Genomic DNA, 19218 nt, shown 5'->3' with positions numbered 1-19218 from the left:
CACACATCTGAAACAACGGATACTGGAAGCCTGTGCTAGCATTTCTTCTGCGGTGTTGCTACCAGTGTGTCAAGAGTGGGAGAAGAGGGTTACATTGACAATCCAACACAATGGGCAGCACTTTGAACACCATTTATAAGTGGTCATAAACTTCTAAAAAACTCATGAAAGAATAAAGTTACGTTAAAACTAAGCACACCATTGTTTTTCTTATGAAATTCTCAATAAGTTTAATGTGTCACATGACCTTCTTCCCATTGAAAAAAATAAAGTTGGATCTAAAATGGCCGACTTCAAAGTGTCCGCCATGGTCACCACCCATCTGGAAAAGTTTTCCCCCTCCCATATACTGTGCCACAAACAGGAAGTTGATATCACCAACCATTCCCATTTAATTTAGGTGTATCCATATAAATGGCCCACATATATATGGATACACCTTCTCATTTAAAGATTTTTCTGTATTTTCATGACTATGAAAATCGTACATTCACACTGAAGGCATCAAAACTATGAATTAACACATGTGGAATTATATACTTAACAAAAAAGTGTGAAACAACTGAAAATATGTCTTATATTCTAGGTTCTTCAAAGTAGCCACCTTTTGCTTTGATGACTGCTTTGCACACTCTTGGCATTCTGTTGATGAGCTTCAAGAGGTAGTCACTGGAAATGGTCTTCCAACAATCTTGAAGGAGTTCCCAGAGATGCTTAGCACTTGTTGGCCCTTTTGCCTTCACTCTGCGGTCCAGCTCACCCCAAACCATCTCTATTGGGTTCAGGTCTGGTGACTGTGAAGGCCAGGTCATCTGGTGTAGCACCCCATCACTCTCCCTCTTGGTCAAATAGCCCTTACACAGCCTGGAGGTGTGTTTGGGGTCATTGTCCTGTTGAAAAATAAATGATGGTCCAACTAAACGCAAACCGGATGGAATAGCATGCCGCTGCAAGATGCTGTGGTAGCCATGCTGGTTCAGTATGACTTCAATTTTGAATAAATCCCCAACAGTGTCACCAGAAAAGCACCCCCACACCATCACGCCTCCTCCTCCATGCTTCACGGTGGGAACCAGGCATGTAGAGTCCATCCGTTCACCTTTTCTGCGTCGCACAAAGACACGGTGGTTGGAACCAAAGATCTCAAATTTGGACTCATCAGACCAAAGCACAGATTTCCACTGGTCTAATGTCCATTCCTTGTGTTCTTTAGCCCAAACAAGTCTCTTCTGCTTGTTGCCTGCCCTTAGCAGTGGTTTCCTAGCAGCTATTTTACCATGAAGGCCTGCTGCACAAAGTCTCCTCTTAACAGTTGTTGAAGAGATGTGTCTGCTGCTAGAACTCTGTGTGGCATTGACCTGGTTCTAATCTGAGCTGCTGATAACCTGCGATTTCTGAGGCTGGTGACTCGGATAAACTTATCCTCAGAAGCAGAGGTGACTCTTGGTCTTCCTTTCCTGGGGCGGTCCTCATGTGAGCCAGTTTCTTTGTAGCGCTTGATGGTTTTTGCAACTGCACTTGGGGACACTTTCAAAGTTTGCCCAATTTTTCAGACTGACCTTCATTTCTTAAAGTAATGATGGCCACTCGTTTTTCTTTACTTAGCTGCTTTTTTCTTGCCATAATACAAATTCTAATAGTCTATTTAGTAGGACTATCAGCTGTGTATCCACCAGACTTCTGCACAACACAACTGATGGTCCCAACCCCATTTATAAGGCAAGAAATCCCACTTATTAAACCTGACAGGGCACACCTGTGAAGTGAAAACCATTTCCGGTGACTACCTCTTGAAGCTCATCAAGAGAATGCCAAGAGTGTGCAAAGCAGTCATCAAAGCAAAAGGTGGCTACTTTGAAGAACCTAGAATATAAGACATATTTTCAGTTGTTTCACACTTTTTTGTCAAGTATATAATTCCACATGTGTTAATTCATAGTTTTGTTGCCTTCAGTGTGAATGTACAATTTTCATAGTCATGAAAAATCTTTAAATGAGAAGGTGTGTACAAACTTTTAGTCTGTACTGTATCTCCGCACATACAGTGTGCTGCTGAACTCTTTGGTTTCTATATAATAAAGTCACAGCAGTTTGCATATGTTCACACTTCATTCTGTTAGGACGTGCTGGTCAGGTTTTTTTTGTTTTTTTTTTATAATGCACTTTTGGAAATTATGAGTGCCACCTTAGTTGTTCAATCACTCCTCTCATAGGTCTAAGGCTATTTTTAATTAGCATTGGATCCAATCGGTCCATTACATTAATAGACTTTTGGCCCGGAGGGCATCAGACTGCGCTGCTCGCCTGTCAGAATTATGTACCAGAGGAATCCAAGTCGATGTAATGATAAAATAGACTTTATTTCTACGCGTTTCGTGGTGACTGTCCTGAGGAAGTGGTGTGATCACCACGAAACGCGTAGAAATATAGTCTATTTTATCATTACATCGACTTGGATTCCTCTGGTACATAATTCTGACAGGCGAGCAGCGCAGTCTGATGCCCCATTCTCTTCACCCAACAAAGGATTAAAGATATGTTTAACATAAATACTAGATTTCATTTTCTGATAACACACTCAGGGTTGTAAAATTGCATCCGTATCGGAAAAGTCACCACACTAATTAAAATGGCGCAAGGATCAAAATATATGCAATTTGATAATTTTGCCGTGTTTGCAATTAATCTTTAAAAAATAAAAAGTTTGAACAGGAAAATAGAAAAACTGTTGTTTATCTAAAATAACTACAAGGAACACACGGATAAGAGTTCTAAAAGTACATAGAGCATAAAAGAAAATGACCATATAACCACAGAATGTGCATAAAGGTTTACCCTGACAAACAAGAGTAATGGAGAAAGGAAAAGGAGCAATGTGGTTTTGAATGTATGGCTGTGTAAATCCTTTCCTCCCCTATTTGAAGTGGTGAGCTCTTTTATTACTAAAGACCACATTCTGGCCAGATTAGTAGACAGCCCCTGCTCCCAATGTCTCTTTCACTCACACGCGGGCTTCTTCATCTGCTATGTAAACATAGAGCCAGACAGTTTTTAAACAGTAAGCCATTTAGACCTACTGCTTCTGACGGGCTGCTCAGACTTCATGGTGTTGTTTGGAATAAAGGGGGTAAATAAATAAGGAATGAGATAAGTGATTTTACATATAATAAACACGCTGTGCCTTTTATCTGCCATACAAATGTAAAACACGAGGAGTTCATCTGCGTGCTCCAAGGTATATTGTGTAGTCCAACCTCTGTCAGGTATTAAAGTGGATCTGTCGCTAAATTTCACTAATTATGTAGGGTACATTATTATTACTCAGCCCTGCTCAGGCTGGTGTACTTACTTTGAGTTTGCACCTTCATGAAAGATTATACAGCCATTCTTACAGAAATTTTCAATCTCTGCGCACCTAGCCTGATTGACAGGTCCTCAGCTTTCCTTCTTCGGGCTGACATTTCACACAGTACACTACAAACCTCAGCTGTCAGTCAGGCTGGGCGTGCGAAAACTGAATACATTCAGACTAATAAACTCTTTTTACTCTTAATGGTTATTTTAATATCAGATCAGGATTGTACAGTAATTCTGACATGAATTATCATAGCAAGTACACCAGCTTCATCATGTCTAAGACATCATTCAGACTTCTGTGTTGAACATACATGTTTTATCTGTCTTTTTAACAGATACAACTCATACCCATTATAGTCTAAGGAGCTGTTCACATGTCCATGTTTTTTCGCAGACCGTGTGTCTGTGCAAAAATCATGGAGACGTTCGTTTTTTACCGGCAGCGTATATGTTATGTACAAGTCTAGGGGTCCGTGAAAACCACAGACAGCACACAGAAGGCATCAGTGTACAGTCTGTGTGCGGCCTGTGAACAGGCAAAGCTTTATCATTTTTTATTTATACGTGAAAATCACTTATGAAACTCTGATGGTAAAAACTGACAACTGATCAAACACTGATGAAACTCTGATGGTAAAAACTGATAACTGATCAAACTCTGATGGTAAAAACTGATAACTGATCAAACACTGATGAAACTCTGATGGTAAAAACTGATAACTGATGAAACTCGGATGGTAAAAACTGACAACTGATCAAACACTGATGAAACTCTGATGGTAAAAACTGACAACTGATCAAACACTGATGAAACTCTGATGGTAAAAACTGATAACTGATCAAACTCTGATGGTAAAAACTGACAACTGATCAAACACTGATGAAACTCTGATGGTAAAAACTGATAACTGATCAAACACTGATGAAACTCTGATGGTAAAAACTGATAACTGATCAAACTCTGATGGTAAAAACTGATAACTGATCAAACACTGATGAAACTCTGATGGTAAAAACTGATAACTGATCAAACTCTGATGGTAAAAACTGATAACTGATCAAACACTGATGAAACTCTGATGGTAAAAACTGATAACTGATCAAACTCTGATGGTAAAAACTGACAACTGATCAAACACTGATGAAACTCTGATGGTAAAAACTGATAACTGATCAAACACTGATGAAACTCTGATGGTAAAAACTGATAACTGATGAAACTCTGATGGTAAAAACTGATAACTGATCAAACTCTGATGGTAAAAACTGATAACTGATCAAACACTGATGAAACTCTGATGGTAAAAACTGATAACTGATCAAACTCTGATGGTAAAAACTGATAACTGATCAAACACTGATGAAACTCTGATGGTAAAAACTGATAACTGATCAAACTCTGATGGTAAAAACTGACAACTGATCAAACACTGATGAAACTCTGATGGTAAAAACTGACAACTGATCAAACACTGATGAAACTCTGATGGTAAAAACTGACAACTGAACAAACACTGAGGAAACTCTGATGGTAAAAACTGACAACTGAACAAACACTGAGGAAACTCTGATGGTAAAAACTGACAGCTGACCAAACACGGATGAAACTCGGATGCAAAACACCGATGACACAAGTACCATTTTCTTGCAGATGTGAAAAACACTGAAGTCTGAATAAGGCCTGAGCGAACCATATAACCACTTGCCTGAACAGCCAATTTCGTTTTTGCGTTTTTCCCTGCCCTCCTTCCAAAAGCCAAAACATTTTTTATGTTTCTGTCAACATAGCTGTATGAGGGCTGTTTTTTGAGTTGTAGTTTTGAATGACACCATCCATTTTATCATACTATGCACTGAAACACAGGAAATAGTTCCAAGTGGGATGATGAAATGGTGAAAAAATGCAATTCAGTCATTTTTTTTTTGGGGGGGGGGGGGCTTATACTTCGTTTATTCTATGTTAAAATATTACCAGGAAACACGACTTTCTCAGTCAGTACGATTACGGCGAAACTAAACTTGCATAGATTTTTTTTTTTATTTAAAGAAGCAAACAAAAGTTTGCAAAAAAATTTTTTTGCTTTTATCGCCATTTTCCCAGACCCGTAACATTTTCATTTTTCCATCAATGGAGCTGTGTAAGGACTTGTTTTCTTGTATGGTGAGCTGAAGGTTTTATTAATACCAGTTTCAGGTACATTTCTCTAGGGAGGGGTGGTGAAAGAAAAACGACAATTCTGCGTTTTGTTTTTTCCTTACAGCATTTACCTTTTGGGTTAATTAACTTTATATTTTGATAGACTAGACACGGCAATACTAAATATGTTTTTTTTATTTATTTTTAACAGCAGATAAGGTGGTGATTTTTATATATATATATATATATATATATATATATATATATATATATATATATATATATATATATATACACACACACACACATATATACATACATACATACACACACGAGAGAGAGTTTCTTTTTTTTACGCTATTTTTTTAGTGAACCTGTGATCATCTGATCGCTTATACTATATACTGCAATAGTGCAGTAATGTAGGATATATAGTAAAAATTGTGGTTTCCTATGAACATCAGCTTATGGTTACGTTTCACAGGAGCATCAAGATGCAGCAGGCCTCTGCTGCCAATGTGCCCTGCGATAGGTGCATCATTCCATTTAAATGCTGCTGTCATAGAATAACAACATCATCTAAATGGTTGAGAACAGCGACTGGTGCTCAGCTTCACTCATTGCTGTTAGAAACGGCAATGTAACACAGCCAACATCTACTGCATCTGGAGAGAGTTTAGCTCCTGAGCACCATCACAAACAGTGACCCCAGCATTGATGTACATGTACAACATTTGGTGCTAAGGGATTAATAATGTGTAGGTTACATTGTGAAATCTGGTGACAGATCCACTTTAAATAAAATAAAAGGATTCAACAAGGCTACTAACTTTATCCAATTCCACTGTATTTTCCTAGTGCATGTGGTAAACCTACAGGTTTGCCATATTTTGCTATAAAAGTAGTGCTACATTAGTGGGTCCATAAGTGGTTAGCAATGTGGTCCAAACCCAGCATTTTCATAGAATTTGTTAGTACTTACTATATTTACATGGGTATGCTTCAGGTACATCAGTTTCTTACCTACACTCCAAAGGCTAATTAGCTTTCAATGTAACTAGCTCCAATGTGCATATGTAAAAGAGAACGGTAATTGACAATGGCAGCCTCATTGGGGACAGTGACGTGTAAGAGTGATGACTGTATTGGTTTTATAAAAGCAATGGGAAAAACGTAAATGATCTCATCAATCTAAACTAATATGACCTATTGCATCCAATAAACTCGAGTGGTTAGGGACTAAATGTGCACACTAAAATTTATGTTGGCCATGGGATATCAGTCAAGAATCAGCAACAATAGTCACTGATTCTCCATTAATGCCATGTTATGTTTTTCAGAAGAGCTTTGCTATAATATAAAATACGGAATAAGGAAGCGAATTACAAGGAAGGATCATTTCTATAGATGCAAATCAGTTCACTTAGGATTTATTTTTCAAAATTCAAAAAATGGATCGTTTTTTTCTGTAAACAGAAGCAGGACCAACAAGGATTCATTATATGCATCAGTTGTGTGATTACTTTAAATCAGCTGTGAAAAAATAAGCAAAAATATACAAGCAAGAAAAAGTAGGGGAGGCCACATGCATATTTAGCACAAATGAATATACATTCTTAGGGCACCTGGGCGTAAAAGAAAAGGTTAAAATCCAGCTATCAGATCTTCTTCAGACCCAACAGAGGTTGTCCTAAGTGGACAATCCCTTGGTTGTTACATTGTATTCACAATGCAGTGCCGAAGAGTTAAAACACATGCACAAAATAAATCCTTTGTCAAAACATTTCATGAGGTACCCAACTTTATATATTAAGGCATCTACACATTTGATCAAATCAGCTGAACCAGTAGATCTCAGACCAACCAACTATCTTATGTATAAGGTGAACTCCTACAACCCCCAATATGGGGGAAAGGAAGGATTGGGCATGCTGAATTTCAACAGCCGATCCTTTATAGCCTTAGGGAGATGAAACGCCTCCAGACGTGTCTAAGGGATGCTTACTCCTCTCCTGTTGGAAAATATAGGCAAGCTCAGAAAAACCAAGCATGCATGTGTAGGGGGATGTCATTAGGAATAGCTGTAGGCTGAACAAGTGTTTGATCGGCAACCATTGATGGTATATGGCTACCCCTGGAAACACATTAATTTACCTGATGCTGGAAACCATATGGCCAAATGTAATGGGATGGGATCTTTCATATGTTTTGTAAAAAGCGTCTTCTTGTCAAGATTACAAACTCCCCACGAGAAAGTGAATGTTAATGAAGTTGCAGCAAAGCATCGGTTACAATGGAAGCAGTAACATAATAACTGCTTGTCCTGATTCTTCCCATTACCTATGCAAAGCAGATTGCTGACCAATTATACACTTTGCAGCTATCACAGTACGACTTTTGTTCTCTGGTATTGTTAGAATGTAAATTTTGCAGGGGTTATATTTACCTGGTGGATTCTTGGCAGGATCATTGTGGCTTGGGCTTCCTGATTGTCCAAGATCTGTAAAGAAATCAAGAAAAAAAAAGGTAAGTGTTTTGTGTTTTACAAGTATTACGTTTTCCCCCCTTCAGAACACTGAACAGTTGAAAGTGGATGAGCAGACGTAATTTCCCTTTTTTGCTAGACAAACATGTGGAGTAGATTTCTAGGTACCGATGAGTTGATTACATTGTATAAGAAGCTTTGCATAATTAGACTTTCACATTAATTACTCTTTCACATGATAGAATACAAACCTTTAATTCGGTGAAAAATAAAGGAAAAAAAGAAGAGACAAAAGCGAGAATGGCAAATGAGCTATTACTATTGCTGCTCAATGACTCTATATTTAGTTGTTAATTATAGCAAGATCCCACAAATAAGCTGCTAGAAACACGAGTTGTGGACTTTGTGGGTACAGGACGAAGACTTTTAGCATGTTCCAGTCATATTGTTCCTAGAACAATTAGAGAATATGACCAGTGCATACAGATCTAGCACCTATGGAGGCACCAATATAATCTATGTCTATAATGCAGGACCAGAATGAATGGAAACTCACATAATCTGGACTGAGCTCTTTTCTTTTAAAAGAATCTATACAGGAAGGTGTCGTTAATGATGTCGTCCATGGTGCTTGAAATTAGCTCCATAGAGGAGCTGATAAGTTGCATGGTCTCATAACTGTGAGGGGTAAATAAACCACCGTTCCCCTGGAAGTTCTGGAGTGCTGCTTCCTTCTCTGCTATCCTGGTGCCGTCCGTCTGTGTGTAACACTACTACTACTCTTTGGATATCCTATCTTAAATACAACCTTTTTCGCTATTTATCACAAATGGGAGCTTTGTATATAGCTTATTTTCTTACTACTACTATGTGTTTCTTAATACATTGCTCTGTCTGAAAATGTATAAAGGCCTGTGAGACAATTCACTGTCACAAGTGTCCTCTGATATTCTTAATAAAAGGAGATTTGCAAAAGAAAAAAAAGTACCTTCACTTAAAACCAAGATTGGTCCCAGGCCACACTGCAAATATAGAGAGGACTACAGGTGAGGATACCACAGAGCCTCCTAAAGAGGCCTAGTGTGGGTGAGATTGCTTTATAATGAGCTTAAAAAGAATATTAAAGGTAAGGGCTCGTGCAGATGACCATATTTTCGGTCTGAGTGCGATCCAACAAAACATTAGATCGCACTCGGGCCAATGTTAATCTATGGGGTCGCGACCATTTGCTTTTTTCCTCCGACAGAGTCTGTCTGAGGGAAAAAAAAAAAAAAAAAAAAAAAAAAAAAAAAAATCGCTGCATGCTCGATTTGCATCCAATACTCGGCCATGCAAATCTATGAGTCCATGGAAAATATTCGGCCTGAACTCGGATGATATCTAATCAGAGTGTGATTAGCATAACCGGTCCGATTCCCTCGGATGAGAGAATATACGCTCATCTGCATCTAGCCTAACCCAAAGTCCAAAGAAGAAGAAACCATAGTTAACTAACTGGTGGTGACCTTTCTAGTTGTCTAGTGGTGGAGTAATTTACAGATCATGACTCTTCTATTTTTTATTTTAGGTCAATGGATCTTATGTACTCCTGCGTACAATATGGATGTGCCCAAGACATCAGACTGGCATTCTGGGCATTTATATCTAACTGGAAATTGTATGAATTGGCACTTGCTGATTTGTCTTCTGTTGAGCAGAGGTTGGGCATGGATGGCCCCACTTAATGTGTGGCATGAATACTCAGCCTAAGCCGCATTGTGGTCTGTGTATCTCCACCTGCCAGTTCATGGAATGACAGAGCTGTCAGCTGTGGAAGTGAGCCTGCATGTGTGTCCGTTTACATGCTGAGGGAAGGGCACAGAGGGAGGAAACCATCTGCCTTCGCAAGGCATCCATTCATTGCTGGATTTAACAGCTGCGAAATAGGAGTGCCCAGAAGGACAGAAATGTGCAGCCTGAGAGAAACAGAGACCATGGGTATAGGACTTGGCACTGGCTACCATTTTTCCCAGGGAATAAAGGCTCTCTCCAGATGTCTGGGTGGCACAAAAAGAAGGAATGCAGCAAGATTTCCTAGAGGTAAATTAGGACAGGGTAAGGGTGCCAGGTCTTATTAACCATTTCAGGGTAAAATTACAAGAGGCAATGCTATCATAAGATAGTTGGCAATTTTTAATTACCACAAGAACAATTAAAAAATCTCAACCAATGCAATGAGATATCCATTCCTCTACTTGTAAAGATGCATCTCCTCCACTATGCTCCGTTTTCAATGACTCCATTAGGTCCACTATATAGAGCAAAGGCAGATCTGAGCGGTTAGTGTCAGATGGATATAAAACTATAGCCATATAAGCATATACTGTTTCTGCCACTAATGTCAAGTAGGAAAACCCGGTCTCATGCTAATATCTTCATGTAGATGAATACAACCTCTAAGTTGTATGAAGCTGTAATGTGAAACGCATCAAATTCTATGGGGCTTTACTGTACCTCTGTAAGCTTTCAGACAAAGAATATTTTTGGACGATTCTGTATGAATGGATATGGTTTATGGGATGCTGTATTACAGAGGTCTACGAGATGGCTGCATGTGATCTAAGAATGTAGTTTTTACATGGATGGAAGTTCATTTATTTTCTTTAATAGTGTATTTATTTCACCGCCATCACCGTGAGCGATGCCTGTCTTAAAACAGATTCATTGAACCCAGTAGATACACCTAAATAGCAAATCTCACATAGAACAAACTAAGGCCATCTGCATCTTCAGTTTTAACTTTCATTAATGTCTCAGGTGAACCAACAGGCCACAACTGCCAGGCCGTGTTGTGCTTTAGGCTATGATGACCTTAAACGGCTTCTCACTCCCTTTTTAATAGCCTATTGTTCTAAACCCATGTGCTTGAGACGGCTGCTTATACTAGTCTGACAGCATTTTCTTTAGCATTTATTAATTGTTTGCTACAATAGCTTTGTAAACACAGCAGCGAGATCTCTGCGATCTCCGAGTGACTGATATACATGTCTCTCACAAGTGGCCTAATGTGTGGGAAAGGCCTGGGATCGCTGTGTGATCTCTGTGTGTGTTATGGGGTTAACACGTGCTGCTTACAAAAATGGTTGGTCAGACAGCAGCTCTTAGGAGACTAGTTCTTCGCCCACATACTGCAATTATATCCTCTTAGGTTGGGCCCTAGTCACTACCAGCACTGAGTTTCCAGCCTTCTTGCTTGAGAATCTGGTACATAACATTATTTTATTGAATGTACCAATTAAATGGTGATGCAGCAAACCACGAGTACATACAGATGAAACATCGGTGCTTCACCACCACAAAACCACATGCTTGTTACCTGCGACATAAATTAAACAAATGGCAAGGATAGCTCTGCTGTACCAAAAGGGTATAAGCATAAAACACATCTGATCAGATCATCTATGCTGGCAGAAAAAAAATACTTATCGGCAGCACTTTGTCTCTGTAAACGGAATCTACACCGAAAACCTGACGCTGGATGGGGACCGATCGTTCTGTTCCCATTAGTTATCATAAGCCCACATCAATAAAAATGCACCAATCAGCTTGTGTATAATCCATTGCCACTTATTGACAGACCCTTCTAAATGCGCCTTTAAGGGGTTGTGCCACATTATAATAGACTGTAAATGTTGCAGAAGTCTTGTAAATAAATTATTTTGCAATTTACATGTATTAAAAATGATACCTCATTCAAGAGATAAAAACCTTTCATGTTTTGCATGGCAGCGTTCATATTGCTGGCTGCTTTGTCTGATAGTCTAATCCGGACTTCTAGTGGCCAAACATGCACGGTTCCCTTTCCCTTTGCTCTACTGAAATGGCGCCGTCAGCAGCAAGATCCCTTCTACTGGGTCTGATCTCATCCAGCTGATGGAAAGCAGATAAGTGCTGGGAGCATCTGAAGTGACTGCAGACAATCACCCTCAGCACATCACCAGGGCAGGAGCTTCTCATATTCCCACCCCTCCAAGCCTTATTGTAACTAAAGTTTCATAAAAGTTAATACATTTGTATTTGCAGCCATTTTAGTAGTATTGATAATATCTCCCCCATCTTAGGAGCGGCCAGCTCAATCAGTAGCTGCTTTGTCTTCTCATTTGCTGTTGCCAATGCCCATGCAGAGTGCAACAGTGATGAGTTTGACATTGCTGTATAAGAAGTGAGTTTTTCCATCTTGGTCACTGCCTATGCAGAGTGCAGCAGGTGATGATAAACTCTTCTCTACTACTGCGCTCTACATAGGAAATTATAACAGCTATTGAGAAATCAAAGCAGTTGGCTGAATTAATGGTTCAGCTCCCACATCTCCTTTTGCTCCTTCACTCCTTGTATCTCCTTGCATAGCTCCTCTGCTCCACACATCTCTTTCCACAGCACATTTTCTCCCCGTATCTCCCTCCACAGGACTTCAGCTGCCGAAATTTTCTTCCAAAGCACCTCCACTCTCCACATCTCCTCCCACAATACCTCCTAACCCCACACCTCCTTTCACAGTACCTCCTCATCCCACATTTCCTTCCACGGCACCATAGCTCCTCATATATCCTTCCACAGCATCTCTGCTTCAGGTATCTCCATCCATAACATCTCTACTCCTCATATCTCCATCTATAGCACCTTAGTTCCCCAAATCTCTATCTATAGCACATCCACTCCTCATATCTCCATCCATAGTACCTCCGCTACACACATCTTCATCCATACCACCTGCGATCCCCAAATCTTAATCCATAGCACCTCCGCTCCATGCATCTCCTTCCAAAGCACCTCTGTTCCCCAGATCTGCTCTCACAGCTTGTAATTTTGTGAGAGAAGAGATAGAGACCTACTTTTTCAAAAAGTGTCCCCTGTAAAACAAGAAAAAAAACTAGCAATAAACTTTACAATTTTACATACATTTTTTTAACCCTATCTTGAGTTAGGAATAGGGCTAGGACTAGGGCTATGGTTAGAACTAGGGTTAAGACTAGGGCTGGAAATAGGGTTAGCTTTTGACAATGGTTAGGTCTAAGGTAATAGAATAGTTACATAAAAATGTAACAAAAAAATAAATGGTAAAATAAAACATATAACAATGATGTGTAACATTTTGTTTTTTAGATATGTCAGATTTCATAAAAAAAAAAAACCCGCAAAATAACTAAAGGGTCACAGGGTAATCTATAATTACATCAGTATTTTCTTAAAATACAATACATGTGCTTGGGGATAAAGGGTTAGATACTGGACTGATAGAAGGGACTCATGGAGTGCTAATGGTCCACGGGTAAAGGAGCACAAAACACTTGCCTTGCCCTGGCTTCTGGCAACTCACTGTGTGCATGAATTTTTTATGTGTGAAATAAGCTCCCTATTGATTTCTATGGGAAAAAAGCATCAAATACAAAGAAACAATTGACATGCTGCGGATTTTTGAATGCTGCACTGAAGATCAATTTACAAGCGGAAAAATATGATTTAAAAAATGTAATTTACTTTGCTGGTATTTTATTTCATTCTGCTGCTTCTTTCCAATAAAAATGCATCAAAAGTGCATTGTGTGTATCGTGCTGCAGATTTTGTTGCAGAAATTTCTACAATTGTAAATCAGTCCCATTCATCTGAATGGGGATATAAACTGGAATGTAGTAATACACTTTTTGAACACAGCTGGGCCAATGAAGGACAGGCACCTGCTGTCACTTTTCTTTCAATCCATCCCACAATCTCTCCTGTTCACCACGACATGAAGGGGGTACAAGCAAGGTATTCTTTATTCAAGATACCAACTTTAAACTTTTTCTGTGAACATTTATAGCTGTCTAAAAGCTGTTGATAGAAAAGTGTGCCGTAACACAACCCCTTTGAGTATTAAAAACAATATTCTATACTGAATCTGTGCAATATTCTGAGGTTCTTCTCCCCATCCAAACTGAACCTCTGCAATATGTCCACCCTTCTACTTTACTGAACCTGTGCAACATTAACTGTGCCCAATATTGAACCATTTGCTTGTCTACTCTAGCTCGCACGATATCTTTGCTGTTTCCATTGCACGCGAAGAACACATCACCAACAAAGTGTAATAGGTTATTTTTTTCCTAAGAAATAAACAATATTGGCAATTAGTTGGCTCCAAAGTCAGTTCCAAATTGGGGTTAGTTCTGCTAGACATTGTAAGATCCTCTGATCGGTCAGTTATATCCAATTCATGACGAGAAAACATGAGAAACTTCACAAAACTGTATTGCGAGAATAAGACCTAACAGGCAAATTAAGGTGTGATTATTTCTCAGATTTGGTAAAGACGCCAACCTACACAGCATCAATCAATAGATATGGCATGGGTGCACTATAAAAATAATCACCCTTAAATATTTTTTTCATTATACTAAATAGCTTTTCAGTGTCAAGTTCAAACATCTCTTCACGCAGTGTTCTTGTTCAGTGGTTTTAATGCTTGGAGAAACATGGATTGCAATTTTTTTCTTGTAGTTTTTTGTTTTTACAGGCTATTTTGGTGTTTGGGTTTTTTTTAACCTACGAGAAAAATGCCAGCTAAAATTGCCACGAGCATGTCATGTTTTGAAAAATGCCAATGACTGCTAAAATGCCCAACGTCAAAACACTTTGGGGTAGATTTATCAAATCTGATGTTTTGCACACCATTATAAGAAAAAAAAAAAGATCAGGTGCATTAAAAAAAAATTGATGCAGTTTTAGACTGTCCTAAATTCGGAAAATGAATTCTACAACTTATGAGCTTGTGCAGATTAACTACATATTCTGTACGAGGCCAATTTCACACAACCGACATTCATGGTCTAAGTAGGCATAGCGGTGTCCGAACCAGCTACCTACCCACACTCAACAGATTCATATATGCCTATGAGGTTTTTAGGTCAGGAGACTAGTAGTTGGTTCAGATATTTTACACAATTTGCGACTTTTAGGAGCATAGTTTACGCCAACAGCTGGCATAAACTGCTTCATAAATGTAGGCCTTTGTGACATTTGTTTTTATATATTTCACTATTGACTTTAAAGTAAAATCTAGCTGCATTGTTTTTAGCTCCCCAAAAAGCATTTGTCTACGGAAAAACACAACAGCAAAAATGGAAAATGCTGTAGGTGTATTCAGCCTTAGTCTGGACAAGTTCACTGCTTTTCGAGGGGAAAAAAAGTAAAAACTGCAATGCTAAGATAATGTCGTCTGATGCTGAAAATGATCGATATTTCTGCAGGTAGGCCACGTGGAAAGCATGGCTCTCTGTTAGTACTGACAGGTAAATAAGATACAGCGCATTAGTTCTCTGTTCAGCAGGACTGTATTTTTATTTGAGCTGGTGCTTTAAAATCCTAAAAGGTCTGGAGCATTTCAATTGTCAACAGCCCAGGTGATGTTGGCCTGCTCTGAGCTGACCAGTGCTGGAATATGTTCTTGGCAACGTGCACTTGGCACACTCAGCCCCATCCTCAGCCAGGACAATGAGGAAGACAGGAAGTGCAGAGCTGGTCCTGACTCCTTGGCAGCTAGACTGGCAACAGGGTGAAGAGCCATATCACTGCCAAACCTAAATCAGTAGGGAAGCCCAGCTTGCTGGCAGGCAACAAACCACTGTTTAACACCCTGATCTCAGGATTCCCAATCAAGAGAAATGCCAAGGACAGAGCTCTCCTCAGTTGTATGAACTGCCAGCTTCTCGTACACATTACTATTCTGGGTCATAACTGACTTCTGTGTGCGAGAAACTGACAAAGAGATTTACAGGACGCAGTGGTTAAGATTTCCTATCATTAGCCTAGTAAAAAATAAGGACACCTGTAGGTAATTCAGACAGAAATATTCCATCCTAACCAATGGAACATTGCTTAGATAGGGTAACAATTTTATTTTCAGCAATTTTTATTACTGCACACAAATCGGTATGGCTGCCATACCACACATACTGTACTCTAGCTAGAATCTCCTCAAAGAAGTAAGTACACCCCTAGTGTGCTACTAGTACTCACAGATCAGAGCTGCCTTTCTGGCTGCATGGAAGAGCGCCTGTGCAGCTTGTAAACTCCATCCTGGCACAGGAGATGGTTATATTGGCCAGTGAAGTGGAGAAGGACCTAGGATGGTGACACCATCAGGTGACCTGAGGGGGCAGAGCTTGTGTGCAGAGACTGGGAAAGAAAGTGAAACAGACCATCTCATCATGTAGTTACCAGTGTTGAGTGAACGTGCTCGGTCTTACCAGAGTATCTTCGGCGTGCTCGACTACTAAGTCTGCCTCCCTGCGGCTGCATGTTTTCCAGCGGTAGACAGACACAACACATGCAGGGATTGGTTAACAAACAGGATGTGTTGTGTCTGTCTACCGCCAGAAAACATGCAGCCGCAGTGAGGCAGACATATTAGACAAGCATACTCGGATAAGACCGAGCATGATCGGATAACACATTATCTGAGCACGTTCGCTCAACACTAGTAGTTAGTGCTCTGTCTGAACCTGGGGAATGCTAGGAGACAGTTGTACTTCTAGTTAGTATATACCCTCCTTGTAATATCACTGTCACATAGCCTGGACATGATGGGAATTGTAGTTCTCCTTATACCTCCTCCCTCCTTGTAATGCAATTTTCTCAAATATCACATAACAGCCTGAGCATTCTGGGATCTGTTGTTCTCGTATTACCTTCTTGTACTTTTATCTGACATCCCATAGCGGCCTGGACATGCTGGGAGTTTTAGTTTGTTCCTTTTTTATACAGGGAGGGTGGTGTAGCTTGTTTTATTACTGCACAAATTGTGTATTATTCACACTAAAAAATACTCTGTAGGGTAATACCCAAATCTGAGAAGACACTTTTCTCCTGTTACTATACCTGCACTGGGGATTGTACTTTCTCCCATCTGGAACTGTGACATGAATGAAACCCACACTAGGAAATGTCACTACTATCCATATATGCCGCAAGCTAAGGTGCACATGTATGCTTAGAAATCAAAAGTTCTCTAAACACCAGAGAATTCCTAACCCACAACTAGTCAGGTGTCTACTACACTGCATTATACTATGGCTATGCAAATATTAGCCTCTCATTTTATATGCAAAAAGTATTGCAAAGCCTGATATGCACGGGTCATGTTCATCAGTAGACTCTGCTACGAGTCTGGTCTGGAGCAGCTAATCTGAAACACCAAATAATATAGTGTAACTGGAGATAATTCAGTCAAATAAGGACACGGCGCGCACTATCCGATGTTTATTACCCAAGAAGGGGGAGAGCGGAGAGGGAAAAGGGTGTAGAGGTTACATAAGGATATCAGCTAGTTCATGTGCGTCCTGGTTATCTATCTCCTAAAGAATGTACTGTCCCAATATGAAAGCAAAGTCTACCATTTCATTGCATGGATTAGCTTCATAGTGTTTTATTTGTAAGTTAATCATTCACATCATTCAGCGTTAAAGGCATACTAAAATAGCGACACTGGCCTCCAAGTGCCATTTTGTTCTCTATCTAAAAAAAACCCTACATTGCTACCAACCCAGTGTTCAAGCAGCAGATTAAAACAATTCTGCACACTCTGGCCTCCGGTCTTCTTTTTGTCACAGTGTTAATTTCTTGTCCCGAGCTGAAGACGATGTTTCGCCAACTAAAAATATCTAGAAATACACATTTCTCTTCAAATAGGAAAATCAATATTCACCAGTAAATATAAGGGGAGTACAGATATTTAGTATCATTAATCTGTCGCATATCCACAGTTTACATATGCAAAATCTGCTACGATTGGATTTTCCTACATACTTTACTCTTTAAAGGGAAAAAGGTTTATCCTAGCTCCTTGGATAAAATTCCAAACTATATTTAGTCAATGTAAAATTCCACAGCACTCAAATGGAGGAACCACAAAAGAGGAAAAAGTGTCGCGTTTCGATGGCACTGCTGCAATCCTGCGATCAGGCCGGAGTTCCGTGCACCTGGAGAATTAGGACTTTTTTGGTGAGCTAGCTTTATCGCTATTATACTTTACTCTTTGCAATGCAAAAAAAACAAAGAATCTGCAGCAGGTCTGTAACATAATACACATGCTGCGGCTTTTATAATCTGCAGAAAAATCAGCTACATGTGAATGGGGTTTTGTTGTCGGACGAGCAATCGTTCTCTCCTGACCTCCCCATAAAGACAGCCATCTTCTAAGTATCGACAACTGTGGTTCTGTTGCTGGGAAATTTGGGTGAGAAAAAAAAAATGTTCTCCAGATTTCCCAGGGCTTCTTATCACAATCGTCCAGATCAATGAATGGTAAATCAGCTTAGTAATTCTACACGTCACTAAGAAACTAGGTTGATTTGGTCTTCTGAAGTCTGGGAAAGCAAGAGTTAGAAAACACACAGCTTTCCCAAAAACATGAATGCATTACACAAACAGCTGTATCAAACAGAAAATGACAGCTTTTGGCTTTTTTTAATTTTAGTGGAAATGCAATTAAAACAGTACGTGAGTGTGGCACTTGTGTACGGCAGCTCTGCAGTGCTGACGCCTTCATGTGACACTGGAGTTAATCTCAGAGCGCTTTACTTATGTTCAGCTACATTAGGCATATCGGTTTCTCACAAAGTCATGTGCGGGAATCCACACGGCCAGGGTAATTACAGATTTAAGGCGTGTGGGTCTTGGAATGCCCGCCACCATCAGGACAGCCAAGTCCTTGTTGTTTTGAATTCCAATGTAATTTTCTTTTTTTTTTCTTCTTCTGAATGAGGATTTTTCACCAACTACTGAGCTATGCAGTAAGGCTTCCAAATCACAGCTTTAAATGGTATGGATTTTACTACAGCACAATCATTGTCACATTCGTATTCCTCCACACCCACGGCTCTCTTAACAATGTTCCTTAATTTACAATGAGCCATCTCACACAGCATCAGGACCCCTCTCTGTTGTCTATGGGATGGGCATGTGCTACTGAGCCGGGCTTCACAGTTTAAGTTTTTATGTTGCTGCTGTGCTTTGCATGTAGGTGACCATTTCTGCATAATTAGTAGCAATCTCTCGTATCACTTAACGTAACCTTTACGACACGTTGAGCGTAGCAGATGTATTGAACCTTGCTTTTCTATACTACAATAGAAATGCAGACGGATTCGTATCTCCAGCATCATTTACAGCTATGTAGAGCAGGTTCTCTATATCGTATAGGGCTATTTTTGGCCGCTTCCAA

At 39.7% G+C, this 19218-nt stretch overlaps 1 protein-coding gene across 9 annotated transcripts in view; it reads right to left on the bottom strand.

The window, feature by feature from the left end:
- NFIB (nuclear factor I B) overlaps positions 1-19218 on the bottom strand; it is a 542788-nt gene that overhangs the window by 84568 nt on the left and 439002 nt on the right. For all 9 annotated transcript variants that reach the window (XM_073667928.1, XM_073668004.1, XM_073667974.1 and 6 more), the window contains exon 3: positions 7941-7994. In XM_073667928.1, the coding sequence (XP_073524029.1) occupies positions 7941-7994 (54 nt within the window). The remainder of the gene's footprint in view (positions 1-7940; positions 7995-19218) is intronic.

Source organism: Phyllobates terribilis, unplaced genomic scaffold (genome assembly GCF_046119375.1).
Source record: "Phyllobates terribilis strain yellow unplaced genomic scaffold, ASM4611937v1 Scaffold_1__5_contigs__length_1240528914, whole genome shotgun sequence".
NCBI lineage: Eukaryota > Metazoa > Chordata > Amphibia > Anura > Dendrobatidae > Phyllobates > Phyllobates terribilis.
This window is presented reverse-complemented; position numbering and strand designations above follow the sequence as displayed.